At 44.5% G+C, this 24329-nt stretch overlaps 1 protein-coding gene across 2 annotated transcripts in view; it reads right to left on the bottom strand.

The window, feature by feature from the left end:
• Positions 1-24329, bottom strand: part of LOC137417425 (chitin synthase chs-2-like) — a 212861-nt gene that overhangs the window by 130831 nt on the left and 57701 nt on the right. For both annotated transcript variants that reach the window (XM_078785804.1, XM_078785805.1), the window contains 2 exons: positions 22490-22618; positions 3262-3389 (listed from right to left, as the gene is read on the bottom strand). In XM_078785804.1, coding sequence (XP_078641930.1) covers positions 3262-3389; positions 22490-22618 — 257 coding nt within the window. The remainder of the gene's footprint in view (positions 1-3261; positions 3390-22489; positions 22619-24329) is intronic.

Raw genomic sequence — 24329 nt, forward strand, 5'->3', positions numbered from 1 at the left:
GTGGTAAGTGAGTTGTACGTGCTTACAACTTGCTTACAACGTACGATCTCCGTGCGATTGCCACGTTATCGTACGGAGGCCGTACTTACACGTGCTGCTCACGTACGGTGTCCTTACTCACTCGCATGTTGTAAATGCATGGAAGTGCGCCGTCTGTAGAGCAAGTGACCGTGGGAAAAATTTAAAAGACTCACGGAGTCAGTGCGTTGTGCGCTCATTGGCTGTAGAAGGCACGCGCGTCACCCGTACTGGGGTGAATCCGTAGCCGGACCGCATCCCGAACGCAGCGAAAGTTCCTCATGCACTAAAAGTGCTACGGCGTGTCTGCGTGCTCACAAATCCTTACTGAGGTGGTACTCACCACGTACGGATCCCCAAATTTTGCCCACGTTTTTGCAAGTAGACAGCACGCACTTGCAAGTACGGCGGGTTGGGACCACGGCTTTACTCTGCTCTCACAGCCAATGTTTCGTTCTCAATGTAATCCTTTCATCCCCCCTCCCTGTCAAAGCTGGAGTGCCACAAGGCAGTGTTCAGGGCCCCGTCATATTCCCAATCTTCATCAACGATCTCTCTGACTTTCTAGAAAATCCTCTTTATCACTTTGCTGATGACATCCCACTCTGCCGTAACATATTGCATTCATCAGATAGGTAGGGAGTATCCTCTTCCATCTTACAGACCTTGATAGAATCACAAGCTGGTCAAACAATTGGAATACATCTTTCAATCCTGAGAAATCCCACACACTCACTGTCTTTCGCCAAAAGGACTGTCTGATAAATGCCCATTTATGTTCCTAACAGTCCTCTTGAAGAGGTTTATTAACTCAAACGTTTGGGCCTCACTATCAGCCATGATTTCTCTTTGTCAAACCACACCCTAAGTTGGCCTCCCAAGCCAGTTGCTGACTGAGCATCCTCCCTCTTGCAAAAGCCTTCCTTGGCATACCTGCACTTACCACCTACAAGGCTTTTGTCGTGCAGCTTTATGTAGTACTCCTCTCCCCATTGGGCTTGTGTCCCTGCCTCTCAACTTGCTCAGATTGATGCTGTGGAAGCCAAGGCCTTTAAGATAATTGAAAACTTTCCTGATGAAGTTAAGTCTATGGGATTATCCCTTTCACATATCAGATTGGTCGGTGGTCTCTCTGTCTCCTGCCTCCTCCCTTCTGAGCTTGCACCCTCCGCTATGTCCATACTCTGCCATTGACCTCCTCCTCCTTCTTCACTCCCCCCTCTCTCTCTAACTCATTACCTATTGCTGTACCATCTCCACTACCACCACCATCACATAATCGACCATCGGTATCTTCCTGCTGCCAATGGTATCGAGCATGCACTGCGTGCAGACAAACGGACAGGCGTGAATACATAACCGCCTGTCTCTCCGCACTCAGTGGGACATTTCCTCAGGAGGAATTTCCTCCTCCCCATGGATACCAACCAATGTTTTTTTGATGATTGTTTTTGCTTAGATCAAAAGGTCAAAGGTCAAGGTTGAGTAAAATCACCAATGTTCACCCGATTGACCTGAAATGAAAATAATTTGCATATTGGGTCTCGGAATTGGCCCACCAATCAAAAGCTAGAAGCTGATTTTTTTTTTATATCAAAAGCTCAAAGGTCAAGGCTGCATAAAATCATCAATTTTCATTTTGTAGTTTTTAACCAATTTCGTTATTTTGAGCATATGGAAAAAGAAGAAGACGTCTTATACAAACGGACGTGGAGGGGTTTTGTATTTTCAGATGCTTTCTAGTTTATATATTGGTATTCTATTGCTCTCCTACTGGTTCCCCATTGACCAACTGTTTTTTTTTTTGGTATTTTCTGCTGGTCCAACATTTCAACTTTCCTTATTGAAACCAGTAGATCCTACTGATCCAATTTCATATGGGATTTTTATGGGATTTGTCCTATTGGTTTTCTATGGGATTTTTGACCTGAGTATCTAAACCGCCATTTGGAGCACGGTGGGTTAATGGTGTGACATCACTGGCGAAATCGAAAATCGAGTTGTTAGGGTTAGGGTTAGGGTTAGGCTATTTTTGACACTTTTTCTGGTTGGTAATTTTTTTTTAAATTACCTTCAAATTAGCCCGTGATTATTCATTATTATCAATGGTGTTCAGAAAAATATTTTTGCGTTTGGGTTCCCCTTTAAGGGAAACCAAAAGTTTTGCAACCTGACCATAACAAGCAATATTCATCAAACTTCGTGGAACTCCCAACCACCTCACAACCCCACCCACCAAAACCTCCATCCTCTCAACATGCCCAATCGCAATACTAATGGCAATAATCCAAACTTCAAATACCATATCCTCAATTTTCCTGGCAAACCACATCCCTTAATCCTCCTTAAACATCGAAGAAGCTTGTTCCATATCTACTCCACCAAACAAACGCAGAAAATGGGAAAAAAAATCCAATGAAAATTGACAATTGTATGTGACCTTGACCTTTTGATCTAATTATTCTTTTTCTCCATATTCTCCCAATAAATCTTTGTTGAAAACTTGATGACAAAAGCTCAAATAATAAAGAGTTATAGGTCTGGACAGACAGAAAGATACACACAGAATCGATTGCAAAAGACCGTCTCCCACCCTGCACAAGCGGACGGGCTAATAATCATCTTCTTCTATATATATAAAAGAAAGTTTTTGTTTGTTTGTTTGTCAGCAAGTGCTAATCTCTTGAACGGTGAAAGATAGGAGGAAACCTCTGAAACAAAAAATGTTGCGACGGGCCCCGGGAAGGTTATAGGCTAGGTGGCGAGGCCAATCGAGGCCGCCTCGGCCGGGCTGGGCCCATTTCGCAATTAAAAGCTGAGCTGAATTATAGGAGTCAATCTTCTACAGCCACGAGTAAAAGCTGAATTATAGTAGTAAATTCATTCAAAAAGAACCTGGGAAACGCTGGGTGCATTCAGCAAGTCATATTATAATGGAGCTACGACGTATGTGTGTATTTACGTATGTATGTAGCCAAAACTCCAGGGATTGCATTTTTCATAAATTACAATGAGTACATGTCTTTTTTTTGGAAACTTGAGCTTGAATTCAATTGTAAAGATATATGTGCAGAAAAAATAATTTAATTTGAAGGTAATTATAGAACGCAACAATCACAGAACATGGTTATATGAGTGGAAAGAGAATATTTGTGGTATTTACCGAGGCACGTCATAGATGGGCACTTCTGTTAGTAATAATACTAATAATAATCAACACACATGAATGTAAAAATTGCTTACCCTTGCGGGTCTTCTCTCTCAAAGACGCACACACCATAAAGCACAAATCCCAGTAGACAAAGGATCAATCCAATAATTGAGATGAATCGGGAATTACTTTTACATTTGGTCCTCCAGGAGTCAATAACCTGCCAGGAATACAAATACTTCACACAGACACTGAGCAGGGGATAACAGTGCAGAATCTTGTCAAAGCTCAGTTGAGCTCCATATGGAACATTTCATAGACAGCACAAAAAATCAATTCGCATTAGATTCGAACATTGTAGGTATGTATGGTCCTATAAATACCCCATAACTCCAACTTCCAAGGTGAAATGCAATGTAATTCCAGCTTTTTTTCACCGTAGCATTGCTACATTATGTGTGTTTTGAAAGTTATTGCAATCCTGCAATTTAACGGGAAAGTCATCTCATTAATGACATCGTGTTCCAGCACAGGAACGTTTCCATTTCTATCCCACATACCTTTGCAGGACATTTAAAGACATTTTATAAAGTTACCTTTGGAACAATATTATCGCAGCAGCCTCTTAATCTTCATACATGGAACACCTTAACAACTTCACTGGAAGTATGATATGATTAACACAGTTATTGATATTTATATTATTTTAAACACAACTACGCTATGCTGTATGCCAATGTATAGGGCCCAGTCTTTTTCACGAGTGCTTACAAAGTTGACAGAAAAGACAAGCAATTCAGATCAATAAGCAGATGAAAAAGCATGAAAGAAAATTCTCAGTTGTTGGAAAAGTTAATACTATTGTTATTTTGAAAGGATAATGTTTTATTACCCTCGCTAGAGGAGAGGGTATTGCATTTGGGTCCACTTGTCTGTTTGTTTGTAAACCTCCACCACCAAAGGTAGACAGAGGTTACGTTTTCATCTGTTTGTTACTTGCAAAATCGAAGATTCGCAAGTATGTTGGTTGCTATGGTCTGTTATTACTTGGCAAAAAAAAAAAAAAAAAATTTGCAAGTACAGTCATGTGAAAAAGTAAGAACACCCTATGTAAAGTTTTGACTTTTTCAACATATTTCAACATACAGCTATTTGATCTTAATTTCAACAATATTGATAGATAAAGGTGATATAATATAACGAATATCATGAAACATTTACATTTTGTAGTCCATTGTATAATTTAAATAAACATAAATGCAAATTTCGCATGTGGAAAAAGTAAGTACACCCTTGGCTCTCATAGGTGGTATTGCCCCCTTTGGCAGAAACAACCTCAAGCAGGAATTTCTTATAACTGTCTACCAGTCTCTGACATCGACTGGGAGAAATTTTTGCCCACTCCTCCATGCAGAATTCTTTCAGCTGGGTGATGTTTCAGGGGTTTCTTGCATGCACAGCTCATTTCAAATCCCCCCACAACATCTCGATGGGATTTAGATCCGGGCTTTGATTTGGCCACTCCAGAACCCTCCATTTCTTTCTTTTCAGCCATTCCTTGGTGGATTTACTGGCATGTTTAGGGTCATTGTCATGTTGCAAGGTCCACCTTCGGTTGAGCTTCAACTTTCCGGCAGATGGCCTCACATTAACCTCAAGCACCCTCTGGTACAATATAGAATTCATCGTGGATTCTATGATGGTGAGCTGACCAGGCCCTGATGCAGCAAAGCTGCCCCAAACCATAATATTTCCACCACCATGCTTTACAGTTGGTATCAGGTTCTTGTGGTCAAATGCTGTCTTTGGTTTTCGCCAAACATGTCTTCTGGTACTGTGGCCAAATAGCTCTACCTTTGACTCATCTGTCCAGAGCACATTGTTCCAGAAGTGCTGGTCTTTGCCTTTGTGTTCATTGGCAAACATTAGTCTTGCCCTGATGTTCTTTCTGGACAGCAAAGGTTTCCTCCTGGCACACCGCCCATGTAGATCAAATTTGTGCAGCCTCTTTCTAATGGTAGACTCGTGCACTTTGACATCAACAGTGGCAAGAGCTACCTGTAAGTCCTGTGATGACATTCTGGGGTTCTTAGAGACTTCTTTCAGCATCTTGTGGTCTGCCCTCGGGCTGAACTTGCTGGGGCGGCCTGGCCTGAACAAGTTGGCAGTTGTTTGGAATCTTCTCCACTTGTAGATGATCTTCCGGACAGTCGAATGATTGATTTCAAATTGTTTGGAGATCTTTTTAAATCCCTTCCCAGACTCGTAGGCATCTATAACTTCTTTCTGAAGGCCTCAGAGAGCTCTTTTGATCAAGGCATGGTGACGCTGCACACTTCAACAACAAAGAGCAAACCAAACTAAATAGCTGAGGTTTAAATAAGACAGGTTCCTCCAAGATCGTCTCTAACGATTTTCTAATCATTTGCACCTGAGCTGGTGCACCTGATTCTAATTTTAGGTATTTGAAGTAGTGATAAATGTAGGGGTGTACTTACTTTTTCCACATGCGGAATTTGCATTTATGTTTATTTAAATTATACAATGGACTACAAAATGTAAATGTTTCATGATATTTGTTATATTATATCACCTTTATCTCTCAATATTGTTGAAATGAAGATCAAATCGCTGTATGTTGAAATATGTTGAAAAAGTCAAAACTTTACATGGGGTGTACTTACTTTTTCATGTGACTGGATGTTGATCACTCCGGTTTGTGTGTTTGTGTGTTTGTTTGTCCGCTCACTTATACTTGCCTGCAGGTCAGAATTTGAAACCAATCTTCACGAAACTTCACCAAATGGTAGAGTTCGTGGTCCGGCAAAATCATATATATTTTTGAGGTAAAAATGTCAACATAGGCCAAAGGTCAACCAATTTTTTTCACATTTCTAAAATCCTCAATTTTCATCTGATTGACTTGAAATTTGAATATGATTTACATATCAGCCAACTGAATTCAACCACCAACTATTTTTGAGATCAGCTTAGGCCAAAAGGTAAAATAGGCCAAAGGTCAACCACTTTTTTTTGAATTTCTAAAATCCTCAATTTTCATCCGATTCACTTGAAATTTGAATGGCATTTACATATCAGTTAACTGAATTCAACCAACAACTATTTTTGAGATCAGCATCGGCCAAAAGGTCAAATAGGCCAAAGGTCAACCACTTTTTCAAATTTCTAAAATCCTCAATTTTCATCTGATTGACTTGAAATTTGAATATGATTTACATATCAGCCAACTGAATTCAACCACCAACTATTTTTGAGATCAGCTTAGGCCAAAAGGTCAAATAGGCCAAAGGTCAACCACTTTTTTTTGAATTTCTAAAATCCTCAATTTTCATCCGATTGACTTGAAATCTGAAGAGGATTTACACATCAGCGAACTGAATTCAACCACCAACTATTTTGAGATCAGCATAGGTCAAAAGGTCAACATACACCAAAGGTCAAACACTTTTTCAAATTTCTAAAATCCTCAATTTCCATCCAATTGACTTGAAATTTGAAAAGCATTTACATATCAGCTAACTGAATTCAACCGCCAACTATTTTTGAGATCAGCATAGGCAAAAAGGTCAAAATAGGCCAAAGGTCAACAACAATTTCAAATTTCTAAAATCCTCAATTTTCATCCGATGGACTTAAACTTTGAAGACGATTTGCATGTCAGGTCACTGAATTCAACCACTAATTATTTTTGAAGTCAAAAGGATGCTCTCCTGAGTGCCATTCTACTTTGTTCTGTTTTGCCAAGTGTCGCTCTATGAGTGATTTTTCATTCTGTCTATCTGTCTGTTTGGATGTTAATCATCTACAGGTCACATTCTAACTCCGATCTTCATGTAAATTCATCTGGTAGAGTTAGTCATAAGCAAGAAGCCTATTGATTTTGAGGTCAAACGATCAAAAGGTCAAAATCGGCCAAAGGTTCGGTCCAATTTCTAAAATCCTCAATTTTTATCTGATAGACTTGAATTTTGAAGAGTATTTGCAAATCAGATCACTGAATTTAACCACCAATTATGTTTGAGGTCAACAAAGGCAAAAAGGTCAACATTGGCCAGATTTCTAAAATTGATAATTTTTTATCTGTTTGACTTGACATTTGAAGAGGATTTGCATATTTGGTCATCGATTTCAACCACCAATTATTTTTGAGGTCAAAAGGTCAACATAGGCCAGATTTCTATAATCATCAATTTTAATTCAACAAGAAAGATTAGGGTTAGGACGTCAGGACACTCACTCATCAAGACAGCACACCATTCTAAAATCAAACCAATTACCCCACTTCGTCGATTAAATAGAAATGGTACTTCTTGACCTCAAGGGAGAACATCAGCCACGAATTATGTCTCACTCAGCAATCCCCACATAATTCGCAAGTAACAAACACGTGCCTGCCACACACATATTTGTTCCCACCAATGCAAACCACAGAAACCAGCAAGTACGTTTGATCGGGCTGAATAGATGAGATATATGGAGCGTGATGAGCGTCCTAATGAGTGCAAGTAATCACGAAATCCGGATAGGCAGCTCTGTTTTGATATTTAACCAATGATCACCACATAAATCTCCATATCATGGAGTGCCCGGGCTGAAGCCTCCGAGTTGGAGGTGACGCTCTGGTTTAAGCTGTACCGACGCTATTGTTTGTGCATGCGTGGAGATCGGGAGAAGAGCTTGTCACTCTCCATATATATATATACAGACTTGGCATTTAATATGGAATATTTTTTTTGTGGGGATGAACTTACTTTTCATGATGTCTTAGAACAAAAAGTTCATTGGAATTATGTTGAAATTATTCTCGATTTTGTTAATGTGACCTTTAAAAGAAACAAAAACCACATTTGACATTTCGAAACAAATAAATTGATCCTTGAAAGTGATGTAAACTGATATCGAACTCAATTCATGGACAGTACTGTGTTAAACTTCTGTACGTTTTCCAGAAGTATCTCTTTATTTTGCACATTAGCCAAAAAAAATTTCAACGAAAACAAAAGTGACATTACGACTGGGATTACGGACAGTAAAATTACAGTTCAGTACTTCGGGTAACTCCCACGAGCATTCAGGAGAGCACGTACACGTTGAGGCATGCTGTGTCACGAGATTTGCCAAGGTTTGGACAGGAATCGCTTGCCATGCAGTGACAATAGCCTGCTGCAATTCACGCACATAGGTCGGCTGCTGGTCCAAGTGGGCGATTTGACGCGTTAATTCTGCCCACAAGTTCTCTATCGGATTCATATCCGGGGACATGGCAGGCCACTCCATATACTCTTCACCACGGTCAGCAAGAAAGTGTTGGATCATGCGAGCACAATGAGGCCGTGCATTGTCATCTTGGAAGACAAAGTTTCCTCGAAAGGCTTGCCGAGCAAATGCAAGCAATGTTTCTTCCAGAATGGCCCTGTACTTGAACTGGTTCAGGTTTCCATTCAGAACAACCAGGTCAGTTTTGCCCCATGCATGAAAAGCAGCCCAAACGGTCACCCCATCACCTCCAGCTTGGACTCTTGGCACTATACAATCTTTATTGTAGGCTTCATGCACTTGTCTGCGCACTCGGACGCGGCCATCTTGACGATAGACCAGAAATCTAGACTCGACACTGAAGATCACGTGATTCCAGTGTCCTGGCTGCCATTGACGGTGCTCTCTGGCCCACTGCAATCGGCGCTGGCGGTGTTGTCTGGTCAGGCTTGGCTTTCTCAGGGGACGCCTGGCACGAAAGCCTGCTTGAACCAGTCGTTGGTTGACTAGCCTTCTGGATACAGGCACTTTTGTCAGTTGCTGCCACTCACCCTTAAGCCGATTAGCTGAATTGGTACGGCCATTGCGGACTAACCGGTGCAGCTGGCAATCATCCCTCCTTGTGGTTCTGCGGGGACGTCCTGACCTCGGTATTGGAGTAGGGACACCCCTCTGAGCATTTCGTTTCAGGATCTTTGACACCTGACCTTGAGTGATGCCATACTGCCGAGCAATAGCACGCTGTTTCATGCCGTAATTTCATAAAGCCACCACTCCATGACAAACAGCATTGTCGAGTTGACGGACCATCTCCAGAGGAAGCGGCAATAACTTTTGGAGACGTGCAGCAGTTGTTTTCCACTAATACAGAACGCAACAACCCTTGTATACCCGACTGTGAGCCAATCATCAAATGCACCTGTCCGTACATTTTGCCACGCCACCTGTGATATAATCCTGTTGTTGACTTCTTGCTGCGACAGACAATCAGTGACATGGTTCTTTTAACAAATAAATCACCAAAGTGTAAAAGAAACTCACCAGATTGATATACTGAGTTAAGAGAGTAAACCCAAGTCAAGAAAGAAAAAAAAATTCCATATTAAATGCCAAGTCTGTATGTATGTATATTGTCCAGATATATATATACAAGTCCTCCAGATATATATACATACTGTATATACAGGGTGAATCAAAAGTAGCGCCCGATTTCTGTTTTTTCGGCTGTCAGATTCTTTCTGGGATTGTCATGTTGTTAATAATTGTCTTGCAGATTATTAATTTTCTTCATTTATATATTTTTGTTTTTGTTTTGCAGGTTATTGATGAGACTTTGGAAAGTTACTGAAGTTGCACCAAATTGAACCATGAATTACCTTTCAATAAATCAATGCATTGCGGCCGTGAAACATTCCTACAAATGTAATGAACAACCAACGATGGTGGCACTCCGTTTGGCACAGGAATTCGATATTAACCCACCCCAGGGAAGAAACATACGATTGAGTGTCGAGAAATTTGAAGCAACAGGGTCGGTAGCCACTGCAAAGAAGTCCGGTCGTCCGAAAACGGCAACGAATGTAGCTAAGGCTGAAGAAGCCATCAGGAGACTGGAACAAAGTCCGCAGAAGTCAACTGGCCGTTTATCTGCAGAGTTGGAAGTGAGCCAATCAAGTGTTATCCGTATCCTTCACCAGAAAAAGTGGAAACCTTACAATCCACGCTTACTGCATGCCCTTCATGATGGAGATGACGACCGGCGTCTTCAATTTTGCGAAGAGTTCTTAGCTAAACTTGACGAAGAGGACACAATGCTAGACAACATCTGGTGGTCAGATGAGACATGTTTTAAGCTTAAGGGCACAATTAACAGACACAATGGTGTCAACTGGACTGTGGAGAACCCAAGAGTGACAGTTGAGAAGGAGGTAAATTTACCTGGCGTGACAGTTTGGGCAGCCATATCTCCATTAGGGATAATTGGACCCTTTTTCTTTGAGGGATCTGTCACTGCAGAAATTTACCTGGATATGCTGCAAACCTTCTTTTGGCCCAGGGTACAAGATCAGGACTGTTATTTCCAGCAAGATGGAGCTCCTCCTCATTATGGACGTCATGTTCGTCAGTGGCTTGATGAAAACTTTCCCAGAAAGTGGATCGGCCGCCACGGTCCGATTGAGTGGCCGGCACGCTCCCCAGACCTTACGCCTCCAGATTTCTTTCTTTGGGGGCTCATGAAAGACCTTGTTTATCGTGAAAAGCCTCGTACCATTCAGGAATTGAAGGCTCAAATCACTGCAAAGTTTGAGGAAATTGATATCGAACTCTGCAAGCGTGTGTGCCACTCTGTGCCTGCTCGGCTGCAATTGTGCATCGATCACGAGGGAGGGCACTTTGAAAATTGCAAGTAAAACAGCTTGGTACACTTCCGTAATAATTTTCCCCCGAATAAATGGTTAGATAAACATGTCATTCATTTATTTATATGTTCTTGTACACTGTAATACAAATGTCAAACAAACAATCAACTGACAGAAATATATATATATAAACAGAAATCGGGCGCTACTTTTGACTCACCCTGTATATATATACACGACCGGTCAAAAGTTTTAGAACACCTCAATTTTTCTAGTTTTTATTGAAATTTACACAGTTTAATGTCCAGTGAATAACCTGAAATGGTACAAAGGTAAGCAGTAAACTTCTCGAGGTTAAAAAAAAAGTTTAGGTTAGCAAAAACGGGAAAATAATGTAAATTGCACAGTTACATTGTAAAAAAAAAAAGGCCTTCTTCAGGGAACAAGTAATGGGTTAACAACTTACAGCTGTTCTGCAGCAATGTAAGTAAATTAAGCCTTGAAAGTTGATGCAATCTATTCCTGCAGGTGTCCCAACCTCTGCTGATTACTTGATTACAAACCCCCTGTCTGTATAAAAGCAGTATTGGAACAGACTGTTATTACACCCTCTGAAGCATTATTTGGACAATATTGCACTGCAGGAAGTAGTAAATTGGAAACTAGAGGAAACTCTGGCAGGAAACGGCCTGGCAGACCCAAAGCCACAACAGAATCAGAAGACAAGTTTCTGAGAGTCAACAGCTTGCATGATAGGCGGCTCACAGGACAACAGCTTCAAGCACAGCTTAACACTGGTCGAAGTAAGCAAGTCTCAGTTTCAACTGTGAAGAGAAGACTTTGAGCTGCAGGTTTTACAGGTCGAGTGGCAGTAAGAAAGCCATTGCTAAGATGGCAAAATAAGAAAAAGAGGCTTGCCTGGGCTATGAAGCACCGCCAGTGGACTACTGAAGACTGGAAGAAGGTCTTAAGGATCGATGAATCAAAATTTGAAATCTTTGGTTCATCATGCAGGGTTTTTGTATGCCATCGAGTAGGCGAAAGGATTGTTCCTCAGTGTGTGACACGAACTGTCAAACATGGAGGAGGAAGCGTGATGGTCTGGGGCTCTTTTGCTGGATCCAGAGTCGGCGACTTGCACAGAGTGACTGGCACCCTCAACCAAAAGGGCTACCACAGCATTTTGCAGCGCCATGCAATGCCCTCTGGTATATGCCTAGTTGGTCAGGGGTTCATCCTACAGCAAGATAATAACCCTAAACACACCCCAGGCTATGTCAAAACTACCTTCGAGGAATTGAACAAGACGGTCGGCTTCAAATCATGGAATGGCCAGCACAGTCTCTAGACTTAAACCCCATCGAGCTGGTCTGGGATGAACTGGACAGAAGGGTGAAAGCAAAGCAACCTACAAGTGCAACACATTTGTGGGAACTTCTGCAACAGTGTTGGGAAGAACTTCCCGAACAATATTTCATTTCCATTGCAGAAAGAATGCCACGAGTGTGTTCGGCGGTTATATCTGCAAAAGGTGGCTACTTTGCTGAGTCAAAAAATTTAATTAAATCTTGTTAAACAAAATGATTCTATGATTTCTTTTTTATCTCCAATTGTTTATTTGTTCTATGCTTAATTTCAGAATACATTGAGACATTCAACTGCATAAATTTCAATAAAAACTGGAAAAATTGAGGTGTTCTAAAACCTTTGACCAGTAGTGTATATATATGTATATATATATACATATATGTATATATATACATATATATACATATATGTATATATATACATATATATACATATATGTATATATATACATATATATACATGTATATATATATATACATATATATACATGTATATATATACATATATATATATATATATATATATATATATATATATATATATACTATATATATATATATATATATGTATATATATACATATATATTGTTGCGGATATGAGGACTGTATATATTTTTTTGATTGTGTGCTGTACTATTATTATTATTGTTTATTCTGCGCCCCCCTACCTCCGGAGCTGTGTAAAGGTGAAAGGGCATCCCATAATTAGTCCACAAGCATACACATCAGCCAAATAATAGAATACCCCTGTTTAATAGTTATCTCTTATTCTGTGTTTTAGAGTAAGGCTGTGTCTCCCATTAATTGAAGCACTCCATTGCACCAGTGAAAGAGAATAGATCCCCTTTCCTTCCCATCCCCAAAATCTCCATTTCCTTTTACACCCCCTTCCGTCATTGCCGGGCCTCGATTGCTGAATTACCTCCCCTCCAATAACCGCCATTGAACATGTGCTCGAATCGGAGAAGAAAGGCGTGCCCGCCCGTCGTCATCAAGGGCGGAGCCAGAGGGTCGCGCGACCAACCAGGGCCGAGGTGAGCACCCCGATGGGCGTGTCCAAAAGGCCGGCGGCTTAATCGCCGGAGGCGCTATAAAAGGCGCGCACGCAAGAAGCAAGTGAGTTGGTCGCCAAAAGAGAGTCGTGAGGAGTCAGTCAGTGGAGTTCAGTTCTGTTTGGTCAGTTGGTTGCGTTGGTTGCGGTGAGGAGTCGGTGGTGGTGGTCAGTTGGTTGCGTTGGTTGCGGTGAGGAGTCGGTGGTAAAGAGTGAGTGGACCAAGAACGAGTTGAGGGTTTGGACCAGACGAGTCGGACAAGGCCTGGCAAAGCACGCGACGTACACAGCAGCCACAACAGCAGCTTGGGGGCCTGAACGGCGGTTTGGAGCAGGGCCGTAAAGGAACGGCCGTTTTAGAGTAAGGCTGTGTCTCCCATTAATTGAAGCACTCCATTGCACCAGTGAAAGAGAATAGATCCCCTTTCCTTCCCATCCCCAAAATCTCCATTTCCTTTTACACCCCCTTCCGTCATTGCCGGGCCTCGATTGCTGAATTACCTCCCCTCCAATAACCGCCATTGAACATGTGCTCGAATCGGAGAAGAAAGGCGTGCCCGCCCGTCGTCATCAAGGGCGGAGCCAGAGGGTCGCGCGACCAACCAGGGCCGAGGTGAGCACCCCGATGGGCGTGTCCAAAAGGCCGGCGGCTTAATCGCCGGAGGCGCTATAAAAGGCGCGCACGCAAGAAGCAAGTGAGTTGGTCGCCAAAAGAGAGTCGTGAGGAGTCAGTCAGTGGAGTTCAGTTCTGTTTGGTCAGTTGGTTGCGTTGGTTGCGGTGAGGAGTCGGTGGTGGTGGTCAGTTGGTTGCGTTGGTTGCGGTGAGGAGTCGGTGGTAAAGAGTGAGTGGACCAAGAACGAGTTGAGGGTTTGGACCAGACGAGTCGGACAAGGCCTGGCAAAGCACGCGACGTACACAGCAGCCACAACAGCAGCTTGGGGGCCTGAACGGCGGTTTGGAGCAGGGCCGTAAAGGAACGGCGGCTGCTAAACGCGCCGGTTGAGCTGCAGGACCCCCTTGGACACACCTCCTTCCAGCCATCCACCTCCTGCCTTTCCATCCTTCTTGTGTACGTGAGTTTGTTCTGTTTGTTCTGTCCTGGGTTAATTAAGTCTGTATAAGCTAGTATTTTCCCTGTGTCACCTGCGTCTTATGTGCTTGTAAATAAACGTGACTGCTTTCTTTTTGCTTATGTGTGTAAATAGTCAATAAATTCAGTAGTATTTCCAAACCTTTCTTTGCCTTCGTTTTCCTCTTTGCATTCGTCGTTTTAGTCTTTTCCCTCATTGAGCAGCTGCGGTGCGATCCGGCCAACGTTTGGGTTCTAATCGGGGAGTAACTGTTCGGACGCGGTAATACCAACCGCTCGGTAAAATAACATCTAAAACCGCGTCTGTAACAATTGGTGTCTGGGAGTGAGATTCGGGGCCCGAACCAAATTTTTAAAACATCAAAAAAAAAAAAAAATTGGTCAAAATTTGGAGCGGCCGAAATTTGTTTTGTTTTATAAAACCCGAATTTTGAAATCGCGCCATGGCTGGTCAAGGCGACGGGATGCCGGTGGGAGAGATAGACAGGGTAGAATCGACCCAGGACCTCGGGGAAATGTATGTGGATGAAAAAGAGGAGGAGAACATTGGCAATGTGGTTGAGGGGGTATCAGGCGCGCAAAATGGCGCCTCGCACATAGCTACGGCGGCCGCACCCGCTGCACAAGTGGGAGGGATGGCCCAAATGCAGGCCCTCATGGAGCAATTTATGGCGCAAATGCAGGCGTCCCTCAAACTGCAGAGTGAGCAATTGGGGGTAATGGGAAACCAAATGGGGGTAATGGGGAACCGGATGTAGGCTCAGAGTGAGCAAATGGGGATAATGAGGGATGAAGCGAGGGGTACCGGTGAGGGGTTAGACAATAATTTTAAGGGATTAGACAAGAAATTTGGGAAGTTAGACGACAAATTTGAGGGGTTAGACAACGGGATAAAAGAGGTGAAAAATGGGTTAATGGGGTTAGAAAATAGGATGGAGGACAAATTGTGGGAGATAGGGGAGCAATCCGCCCGAGAAATTAAACAAATGGGAGAGCAGATAGAGGAGGTAAAAATCGGGGTAGAAACCAAACTGGATGCTCAGAGGGATGAATTGGGACAGATGAGGGCGGCATCTACAAAAGAAAGGGAGGAGATGAAGGAGGAGATACGACGAGGTGTAAGTGAGGAGGTCTCGGGGGTACGCGAGGAGGTAAAGCGAGGCGAAAAGCGTATAGAGAAAGAGGTGAGGAATAATACGGCTAGGTTACAGGGGGGCATAGAGGGTCTGACGAAGGGAGTAGAACAGCTGACAGTGGGACAGAAGGAACTCGTGGACCAAGTGGAAAAGAACACTGCAATAATCGGGGGGTTAAAGGCGACACAAAAAGAAATTTAAAAAGAATTAATAGCGACACAGAGGCAATGTCAGATGGTACGTGAGGAACTGACAATGAGGGTGGACGAGGTGACAGAGATAATGGAGACAAAGGACCGGCAGGTGAGGATGCACATAGAGACGGTCACGGTAGCCTTAGAGGATGAACTTGAGGAGACGCACCGAGAAAAAAAAGAGGTTAAACAAAAATTAGAGGAAGTGGAAGAAGAGGTGAGTGAAATTAAGAAGGGACGGACAGAAACTAAAAGAGAAATCCAGGAGGAGGTGATGGAATATGTGCAAGGTCGGTGCTCAACTCATGATGTGATGCTCACTAACCAAATAAAGAGTTTGCAGGTGGCAAAGGAGGTGCGACGACGAGGTACGGAGGTGAGTGGCAATGTATATGATGTGAGGAAAGCTTCAGTCGGCTTGGGGATTGGTTTGGATCCGGGTGTTCGTGAGAGGCCGTTGGTGAAGTGTGCGACAGGTCTGGTGTGCGAAAAAAGAGGTGTGCGAGAATGTCCGACCATGGGGTGTGTGAGGAAAAAGTGCATGCCGAGGAGTGAGTGTGCCGTCAAGAGTGAGTTGGTCGAAGCGCGTGTGCGAGGGAGCACAGGGAAGCGCGGTGTGGTGAGTGTTACGGAGGAAGTAACGAGAGAGTGTACGCCTGTGGTGAGTGTTACAGAGGGTGTAACGAAAGAGTGTGCTGTCAAGAGTGGTGGTGAGAGTAGTGAGAGTGGCACGGAGCATGAGTTGGGTGTGACAGGTGAGCGAGGATGCACACCTGGAATGGTAGAGCGTGTGTGGGAATGCACACTTGAGTTGGTCATGAGGCACGTGGTTGGGTGTGTGGGTGAGAGTACACCTGTAATTGTCACAGAGGAGGTGACCGAGGAAGGGGCGCGAGGAGGTGTGTTGGTGAGGTGTGCGAGCGACGAATGTGTGCCAAGGTGTTCGGTGGTCAGGTGTGTGACCAAGTCGGTGAGCGGAATGAGTGTACCGAGGTGTGAAAGGAAAGGTACGAGGAGCATGGGAACAGCTGGAGGTATGAGCAAGAAAGGGGTAGCGTATGCTTGTAAGCATCCAGGTGAGGCATCGACGGTAACCGGGTTAGAGGTTAGAACGACTTATAGCCGAATCGGGCCCTCGGTGCGCGTCGGGCAGCTTCGCGTGCCGCGAGGACCAGCGGGGATCCGAACCACGGCGGTTTCGAAAGAACCGCCGTACGCGATCCACGCTGTGCCTCGCTTGGAACGGCCGCGTCCGGGCTCCACTAGGCGGAGCGGGCAGCCCGATAGGAAGGGTCGTCATGGAGACCACTTTCTATTGAGACGTGCCGGCAGGTCGAGATCGGGACATTGGATGGCTCCACGCCGAGGTGGTGCGTGGGATCTCGGCCCGGGTAAGCCCCCGTCCCTGCACCGAGTGCCGGACGCATCCAGCCGCCGGCACAAAAGAACCCGCGTTCATGGCTCGGCTGTACGAAACCGAGCTTTAGAAGGGAATTGGCGCACCGAGAGGATGTAATAAGTAGACGGGTGATGAGGATAGTGTTTTGGCCACGAAATTAGAAAAAGGCGAAATTTGATGATTGGTACGATGATTGGCAGAATTTTTGATTGGTTGGATTTAGGTGTGCGAAATTGATAGTAGGACCTCCCCGATGTGGTGGGATGGCAAATCCACCATCCCTCACAGAAGAGGGGGCAAATGCGCTATAGATTATGGGGTGTATGGCAGTGAAAACTAGCCCGGGTGGGTTAGGATATATCGTGTGTCGGGATCTAGCGAAGATGACAGTAGGTAACGTTAAGGTTAGTTAGTGACTGATACCTGTAGTGGGGATGCAGGTAGTTTAGTGTGGATGATAATGACGTGGGAGCGCAATAGTTTAAAGGGGTGACTGGGAAGCGCAAGTTTCGTAGGGGAGTAGTTAGCTGAGATGATGCCGTGTGTTTGAGGATTGAACAGGTGTGATTGCACAGGTGTGCAACTGAACAGGTGTGTGGAGCAGTGTATGAGGGAGTAGTGGTGATTGCGTGTTGGGTTGACCAAATGGTCCAGGAAGAAAGGAGGGTGCAGGTGGCACCAGGTGTGATTGCACAGGTGTGCAACAACAGGTGAATGGAGAATGGTTGTGTGCAATAAATGGTTGTATGGAATAAATGGTATGGAGCACCACAGAGCAATTGAGAAGCACCACAGTTTGGTCATGGAGTATTGGAATGGATGGTCGTGGAGTGAGTATGGTGGAAATTGTGGAGTGGAGTGGATGGTGCGAAGGTGTGAATGGGGGAAGAGTGGACCCCCATCACGGATACCCGGGGCGGGTAGTGTAAGTGTTAGGTAGAGGGTACAGGTAAATTGTGGTTGGATATTGGCATCTGTGGTGCGAGTGAAAGAATGGTCTTTGGATGGGTGCATTAGTGTTGTGGAAATGGCTGGGCGTGTAGCCTGTTAGTGTGTGTAGTTGGTTTGGGCACTCCACCACTGTGAGGATGTCGGCCAGGTGAGGCCGCAGGTGGGCTCTGGGAGCCGGTAGTTGTGGATGGGGCCCGAGGATCCGGAGGACGGACCCGGGTAGCCCAGTGCCAGAGGGCACCGAGTGGGGTGACAGAGCCAGGAGAGGGCCTTCCCCAGTTAGTTAGGTTAGGGTGAGGAGCTAGGTAAGCTCGGGTGGCAACTGCAGTGGTGGAGGTGTGCAGGTGGGTAGACCTGCTGGGAGAGCTACACGTCGCAGCCCAGAAACTGTGCGAGGGCACCGGGAGATGAATCGGGGGAGTGAGACCCCAAATTGAGAAGCACCACAGTTTGGTCAATGGGAATTGGTTTTTAGAACCCATAGTGTAAGTTGGCCAATGGATTGGCAGGGAGAGACCCCGGGTAGTGTAAAGTGTGTTAATGTCATTTAGAAAGTAGTTAGGATGAAGTCTCCTCGCACCATCTGCATCCACTCACCTGAGGTGACAGGTACTCCGCACCATGCCATGTTTAATTATTTTTACTGTGCAAATGTTTGGATTGTGAGACGCATCATGACGTGGGTGTGACATTGTGCTTTGATGTTCCATCTCTGCCTCCTTATGAGGATTGATGATGAGTTTGGTGATGGCAAATTTTGAAGTAGAGGGATTGTGGAGACGAATTTGGTATAGGGGAAATATGGGGAAGACGTGACAGTAGTGACGAATTTGTAAATGTGTAGATTTTTGTACATATGGGGTAAGGGCAAGGGTAGGGTAGGTGACAGGGGGGTGACGTACGGTAGGGACGAGCTTTCTCACTCCGCCCTCCGTACGCATTTCGCCTTGCATTGCCTTATTGATGTGTACCCTTGTGACCTTACCCCTCGCTCAATTGTCTTTCCCCTTTTGTCTCCCACATGACCTGTGCGCCACTGGGTGCCGAGGGGAGCGTGCGTGGGTCGGCCATTGTGCGCCCGAAATTCCCAGAACCAGCTGTCTGCATCGATGCACCACATTATGGACCACATGTCTGTGGCCGAGCACCACTTATGGACCCCATGGGTTGGGGCATGGCCCCTCTGCTGGAACCGGCCATGAGGGCCCGAAATCTTGCTGGCGGACCTTGGCCACAGGGCACCGATGCCCCACAGGTGAACCACACTAGTCGGCCCTGTGGGCTATAAATAAAATCAAATAAAAAGGACACATTGGGTGCATTTTTCAGTTCAAATAGGCCGCCAGTAAGAACATGAAGGAAAAGACAACAACTGGAAGAAATAATAATAACCAGCAGAGGGAGCCGAAGAGCAAGAGATCACCTGCAGGGTTAGGGGTTGTTGATTTTATTTTGATTGAACACTGATGAACAATGGTGACTGCACCGATTGGTGCTTGGGTGCGTTTTTGGGTGCTTTCATGGTGCGTCGATGCAGAGCAGACTGTCTCCCCCCCCCCAGAAAGAACAATCACAGGTCCTGGGTTAGTTTTGTAAATAAAAATAGCGTCATTGTAAATAATGCTTCCCACCGTCAGTGTATAGTTTGAAGACCATTCCGCAATTCGGTTAACTGTGGGCGTAAGTCTGTTAGGCAGGGTGCAATGGAGCAGCGGGGCACATTTATTTATGTTTTAAAAAACTGTCGCACTCAGGGTCAGGTTAAAAGTAGAGGGAACTACACCTACGTGTCACACTAAAAATAAAAGTTGTAGGCTCGGGGTGTGCCTAAGAGGAGGAGGGTGCAGTGTTGCGGATATGAGGACTGTATATATTTTTTTGATTGTGTGCTGTACTATTATTATTATTGTTTATTCTGCGCCCCCCTACCTCCGGAGCTGTGTAAAGGTGAAAGGGCATCCCATAATTAGTCCACAAGCATACACATCAGCCAAATAATAGAATACCCCTGTTTAATAGTTATCTCTTATTCTGTGTTTTAGAGTAAGGCTGTGTCTCCCATTAATTGAAGTACTCCATTGCACCAGTGAAAGAGAATAGATCCCCTTTCCTTCCCATCCCCAAAATCTCCATTTCCTTTTACACCCCCTTCCGTCATTGCCGGGCCTCGATTGCCGAATTACCTCCCCTCCAATAACCGCCATTGAACATGTGCTCGAATCGGAGAAGAAAGGCGTGCCCGCCCGTCGTCATCAAGGGCGGAGCCAGAGGGTCGCGCGACCAACCAGGGCCGAGGTGAGCACCCCGATGGGCGTGTCCAAAAGGCCGGCGGCTTAATCGCCGGAGGCGCTATAAAAGGCGCGCACGCAAGAAGCAAGTGAGTTGGTCGCCAAAAGAGAGTCGTGAGGAGTCAGTCAGTGGAGTCGGTGGTCAGTTGGTTGCGTTGGTTGCGGTGAGGAGTCGGTGGTGGTGGTCAGTTGGTTGCGTTGGTTGCGGTGAGGAGTCGGTGGTAAAGAGTGAGTGGACCAAGAACGAGTTGAGGGTTTGGACCAGACGAGTCGGACAAGGCCTGGCAAAGCACGCGACGTACACAGCAGCCACAACAGCAGCTTGGGGGCCTGAACGGCGGTTTGGAGCAGGGCCGTAAAGGAACGGCGGCTGCTAAACGCGCCGGTTGAGCTGCAGGACCCCCTTGGACACACCTCCTTCCAGCCATCCACCTCCTGCCTTTCCATCCTTCTTGTGTACGTGAGTTTGTTCTGTTTGTTCTGTCCTGGGTTAATTAAGTCTGTATAAGCTAGTATTTTCCCTGTGTCACCTGCGTCTTATGTGCTTGTAAATAAACGTGACTGCTTTCTTTTTGCTTATGTGTGTAAATAGTCAATAAATTCAGTAGTATTTCCAAACCTTTCTTTGCCTTCGTTTTCCTCTTTGCATTCGTCGTTTTAGTCTTTTCCCTCATTGAGCAGCTGCGGTGCGATCCGGCCAACGTTTGGGTTCTAATCGGGGAGTAACTGTTCGGACGCGGTAATACCAACCGCTCGGTAAAATAACATCTAAAACCGCGTCTGTAACAATATATATATATATATATATATATATATATATATATACACAAAGAATTAAGTTAAGCACCCCCCCCCCCCCCCCCGTTTTTTTACAACCTCGCACATTACAAGTTTGTTGTCGTCAAAACAGTGTAATATACCCATGATATTGCTATATTTTCTGGAGAAGTGATATTATGGTCACATAAAAACATAACAATCATGCCGTTTTCAATATTTTATTCTGAATAATTTAAGGTGAAATTTTTTGGGAATTTTAGGCATATTTTCACCTCAATTTAAGTATGGAGCTATAGGTCCATCACGGACAGTGTGGATGACGTTTATGTTTTCTAACGTACAGTCATTGTTCTGAGAAGACCTCTAGCGATCTTTGCGTCAATAACGTGTGTAGGACCCACGTGATCGGATCACTGACTCAACCAATCACTTTTTTTCACTTTGATCACTCAATTTCATCAATGGATAATTGCTAATGTCATACCAATCATTATTTGATCTCACATACCTTAGAATATATGCCAATGTATACATATACACAAAGAATATATATTAGGGGGTGCTTACCTTAATTCGTTGTGTAGGGGTGCTTAACTTAATTCTTTGTGTTATATATATATATATATATATATATATTAGTTTCGTCGGGAATGTTCGGATTATGTCGGCGGTGGGACGGGGTTTAGCCCGATGGTGAAAATGCACTGGGTTTCCGCCGGCTTGTCGGTGTTGTTGGTTAAGGGGGGCCTGATTGCATGGCTGGATGAGTGAATGTAAAAAACATAAGGGGAAATCACAGGAGGCAATTACATACTGGGAATTATCCTTAAGCCATATTTAACTAACACAAAACCACCCTCCGTGTGGTGACACGTAAACACTCTTAAGCTCACAGTTTTCCCTGCTTATATACATCGAGATGTCTCCTACACATTCACGGTCCATGCTAATCTATACGATCCTATTTCCACGATGGTATGTCATCACCTACCCCCACAAACGTAATAGTATCATAAAGTTTGCATCGATTGGTGTACAACAAACAAACCTCGACTGAAAACCTCTCTTATTTCTGCAGGCCATTTTACAGTACTTTATACTGCATCTGGACAAGTGAAGTCCTTTTTTTTTGTTAATCAGAGTATAACACCATTACAACGATAAGCGTCGGAAATTATCAGTTTCTACATGCTGCAGAATAATGTCAGAGTAGAAAGCACACCTCAAACAAAAGCAATGAAGCCATGAGGTATTCTAAAAAAATAAAACTCAAACAGGGGTAGTTAATACAGTTGAATGATACATAATGGCACGAATACAATTCTAACATATTTCATTTCCCTATCTCAAGCAATGGTTGGCTGGTCCAGATCCATACTGTGTTAGTATGACGTATAGTGAGGAGAATTAAGTGCAAACGCAAACCTGTAGGAAGGATGGCACCAAGGCGATTCCTCCCAGCACCATGAGATTGGCGATTATATCATTGCAGGGCATCCCGAGGAACACGATCAAGGCATTTCCCAGGGCCGCAAGTAACTCCGCGACACACATCTGAATAAAGGTATAACATTTTCAATTTGATGTGCTCATCATTGTACCAATGCACTCTCCATATGATTCAAAGACAAGTTATGCAGAAAGGACTTGGAAAAGTGGAAAATATTGCAACAAAGGTGAAATAATTATTTTTATGATACAAATTAATTGTATTAATTGTAGGGTAGGAAGGTCCTGGTACACTTTCCTCCGATGTTATCGATAATAATAAGTGTGTGTGTGTGTGTGTGTGTGTGTGTGTGTGTGTGTGTGTGTGTGTGTGTGTGTGTGTGTCCTCCATAACTCCAAAACCTGTGGACCTAGCGGCCCAAAGTCCGGATGCAGGGTAAGGTGTGGGAGGGAGGAAGGGAAAGGGGTGGAGGGAGGGAAGAGGTTGCGATGGGAAGAGGGAGGGAAGTGGGGTGTGGTGGGAAGTCTGGAGGGAGGGGATGAGATGCGAGGGGACAGGGGAAGGGTGGGATGATGGAGGAGGGAGGGGTGTGAGGTGGGGTGGAAGTCCTGAGGGAGAAAAGTGAGGTGGGAGGAGGGAGGGGATAGGGCAGGGTGTGGAGGGGTGGTGTGGGATAATTTGGGAGGGGGGGGGGATGGGAAAGGTGGTGGAGGAGGAGGCAGGGGAAGGGGTGGGAGTCTGGAGAGAGGGGGGTGGGGTGGAGGGAGGAGGAAGGGAGGGGGAGGGGTGGGTTGGGTGTCTGGAGGGAGGGGGTGAGATAGGAGGAGGCAGGGGAGGTTGTGGTATAAGGGAAGGGGTGGGGGGGAAGGGTGGGAGGAGGAACCCAGCTTGGCCATGCAATGCCGGGTACCTTTGCGAGTTTAATATAAGGTGAACCAAAATCCTTGTCTTGTTACTTATTAATTTTTACATCAAAAAAGGTTCACCTCAGCTTCAATTTTCATCTTTGGAGGTTACTCCTTTTTTACTTTGCTTTACAGGAGTGAGACTCATGAGTGAACAAACATCAAGTGAATGAACGATTAGGAAAAGAGGAGAGGGAGTGAGGGAGGAAACACTGAAACGAGCAATTAAGATGGATGAGTGAGGAAAAGTTAATGGGGGTATTAAAGATCATAGATCATTGGAGGTACTAAGGATGACATTAAAGAGGGGTAATGAAGATCATGAGTTTTTTTAATGGGGCAATAAAGATCTACACTCATGTAGCCTCAAAACCGTATAATAATTGAACTCGTATCGTCTTATGATCTCTAAATCACAAGGCAGGTCCTGAGCTCCTTTCACTAATCTCCTTTAAAAAAGTGAGATTTGGCGGGTTGGATCTGCCAAACGTTTTCAGCCATTTAAACCAGAAAAAAAAATCAGCTTTCTAATACTTGCCAAGCCGGCCATTCCTTATCAACCGTTTCAATGGAACGCTTGCTTGAGTGCTTAAGCTGCTTGGCGAGCTCTCTACAATCTGCTTGGTAATGGAGCACACCGTTGTTTCTCACCATTCTCTTACCATTCCATTTGCTTTGTTTGTCGTTTTGCTTAAATATTTGTAACTAGAAAGAGTATCTATTTCATCCCAAACATGTTCTATGGGAGAAAGATCAGACAAAACAGCTAGCCAGGGAAGTGTGGGAATGTTCTGTTGTGTGATGACGTCAGTGACCACTTATGTGACGTTAGCACACGCATTATCCTGTTGAAGTGTCATGTGACGTCCATGAACCTGCAGGAATGGGAAAATGTGACACGGAGAACTTC

This window comes from Myxine glutinosa, chromosome 10 (assembly GCF_964187855.1).
Source record: "Myxine glutinosa chromosome 10, kmMyxGlut1.1, whole genome shotgun sequence".
Classification (NCBI taxonomy): domain Eukaryota; kingdom Metazoa; phylum Chordata; class Myxini; order Myxiniformes; family Myxinidae; genus Myxine; species Myxine glutinosa.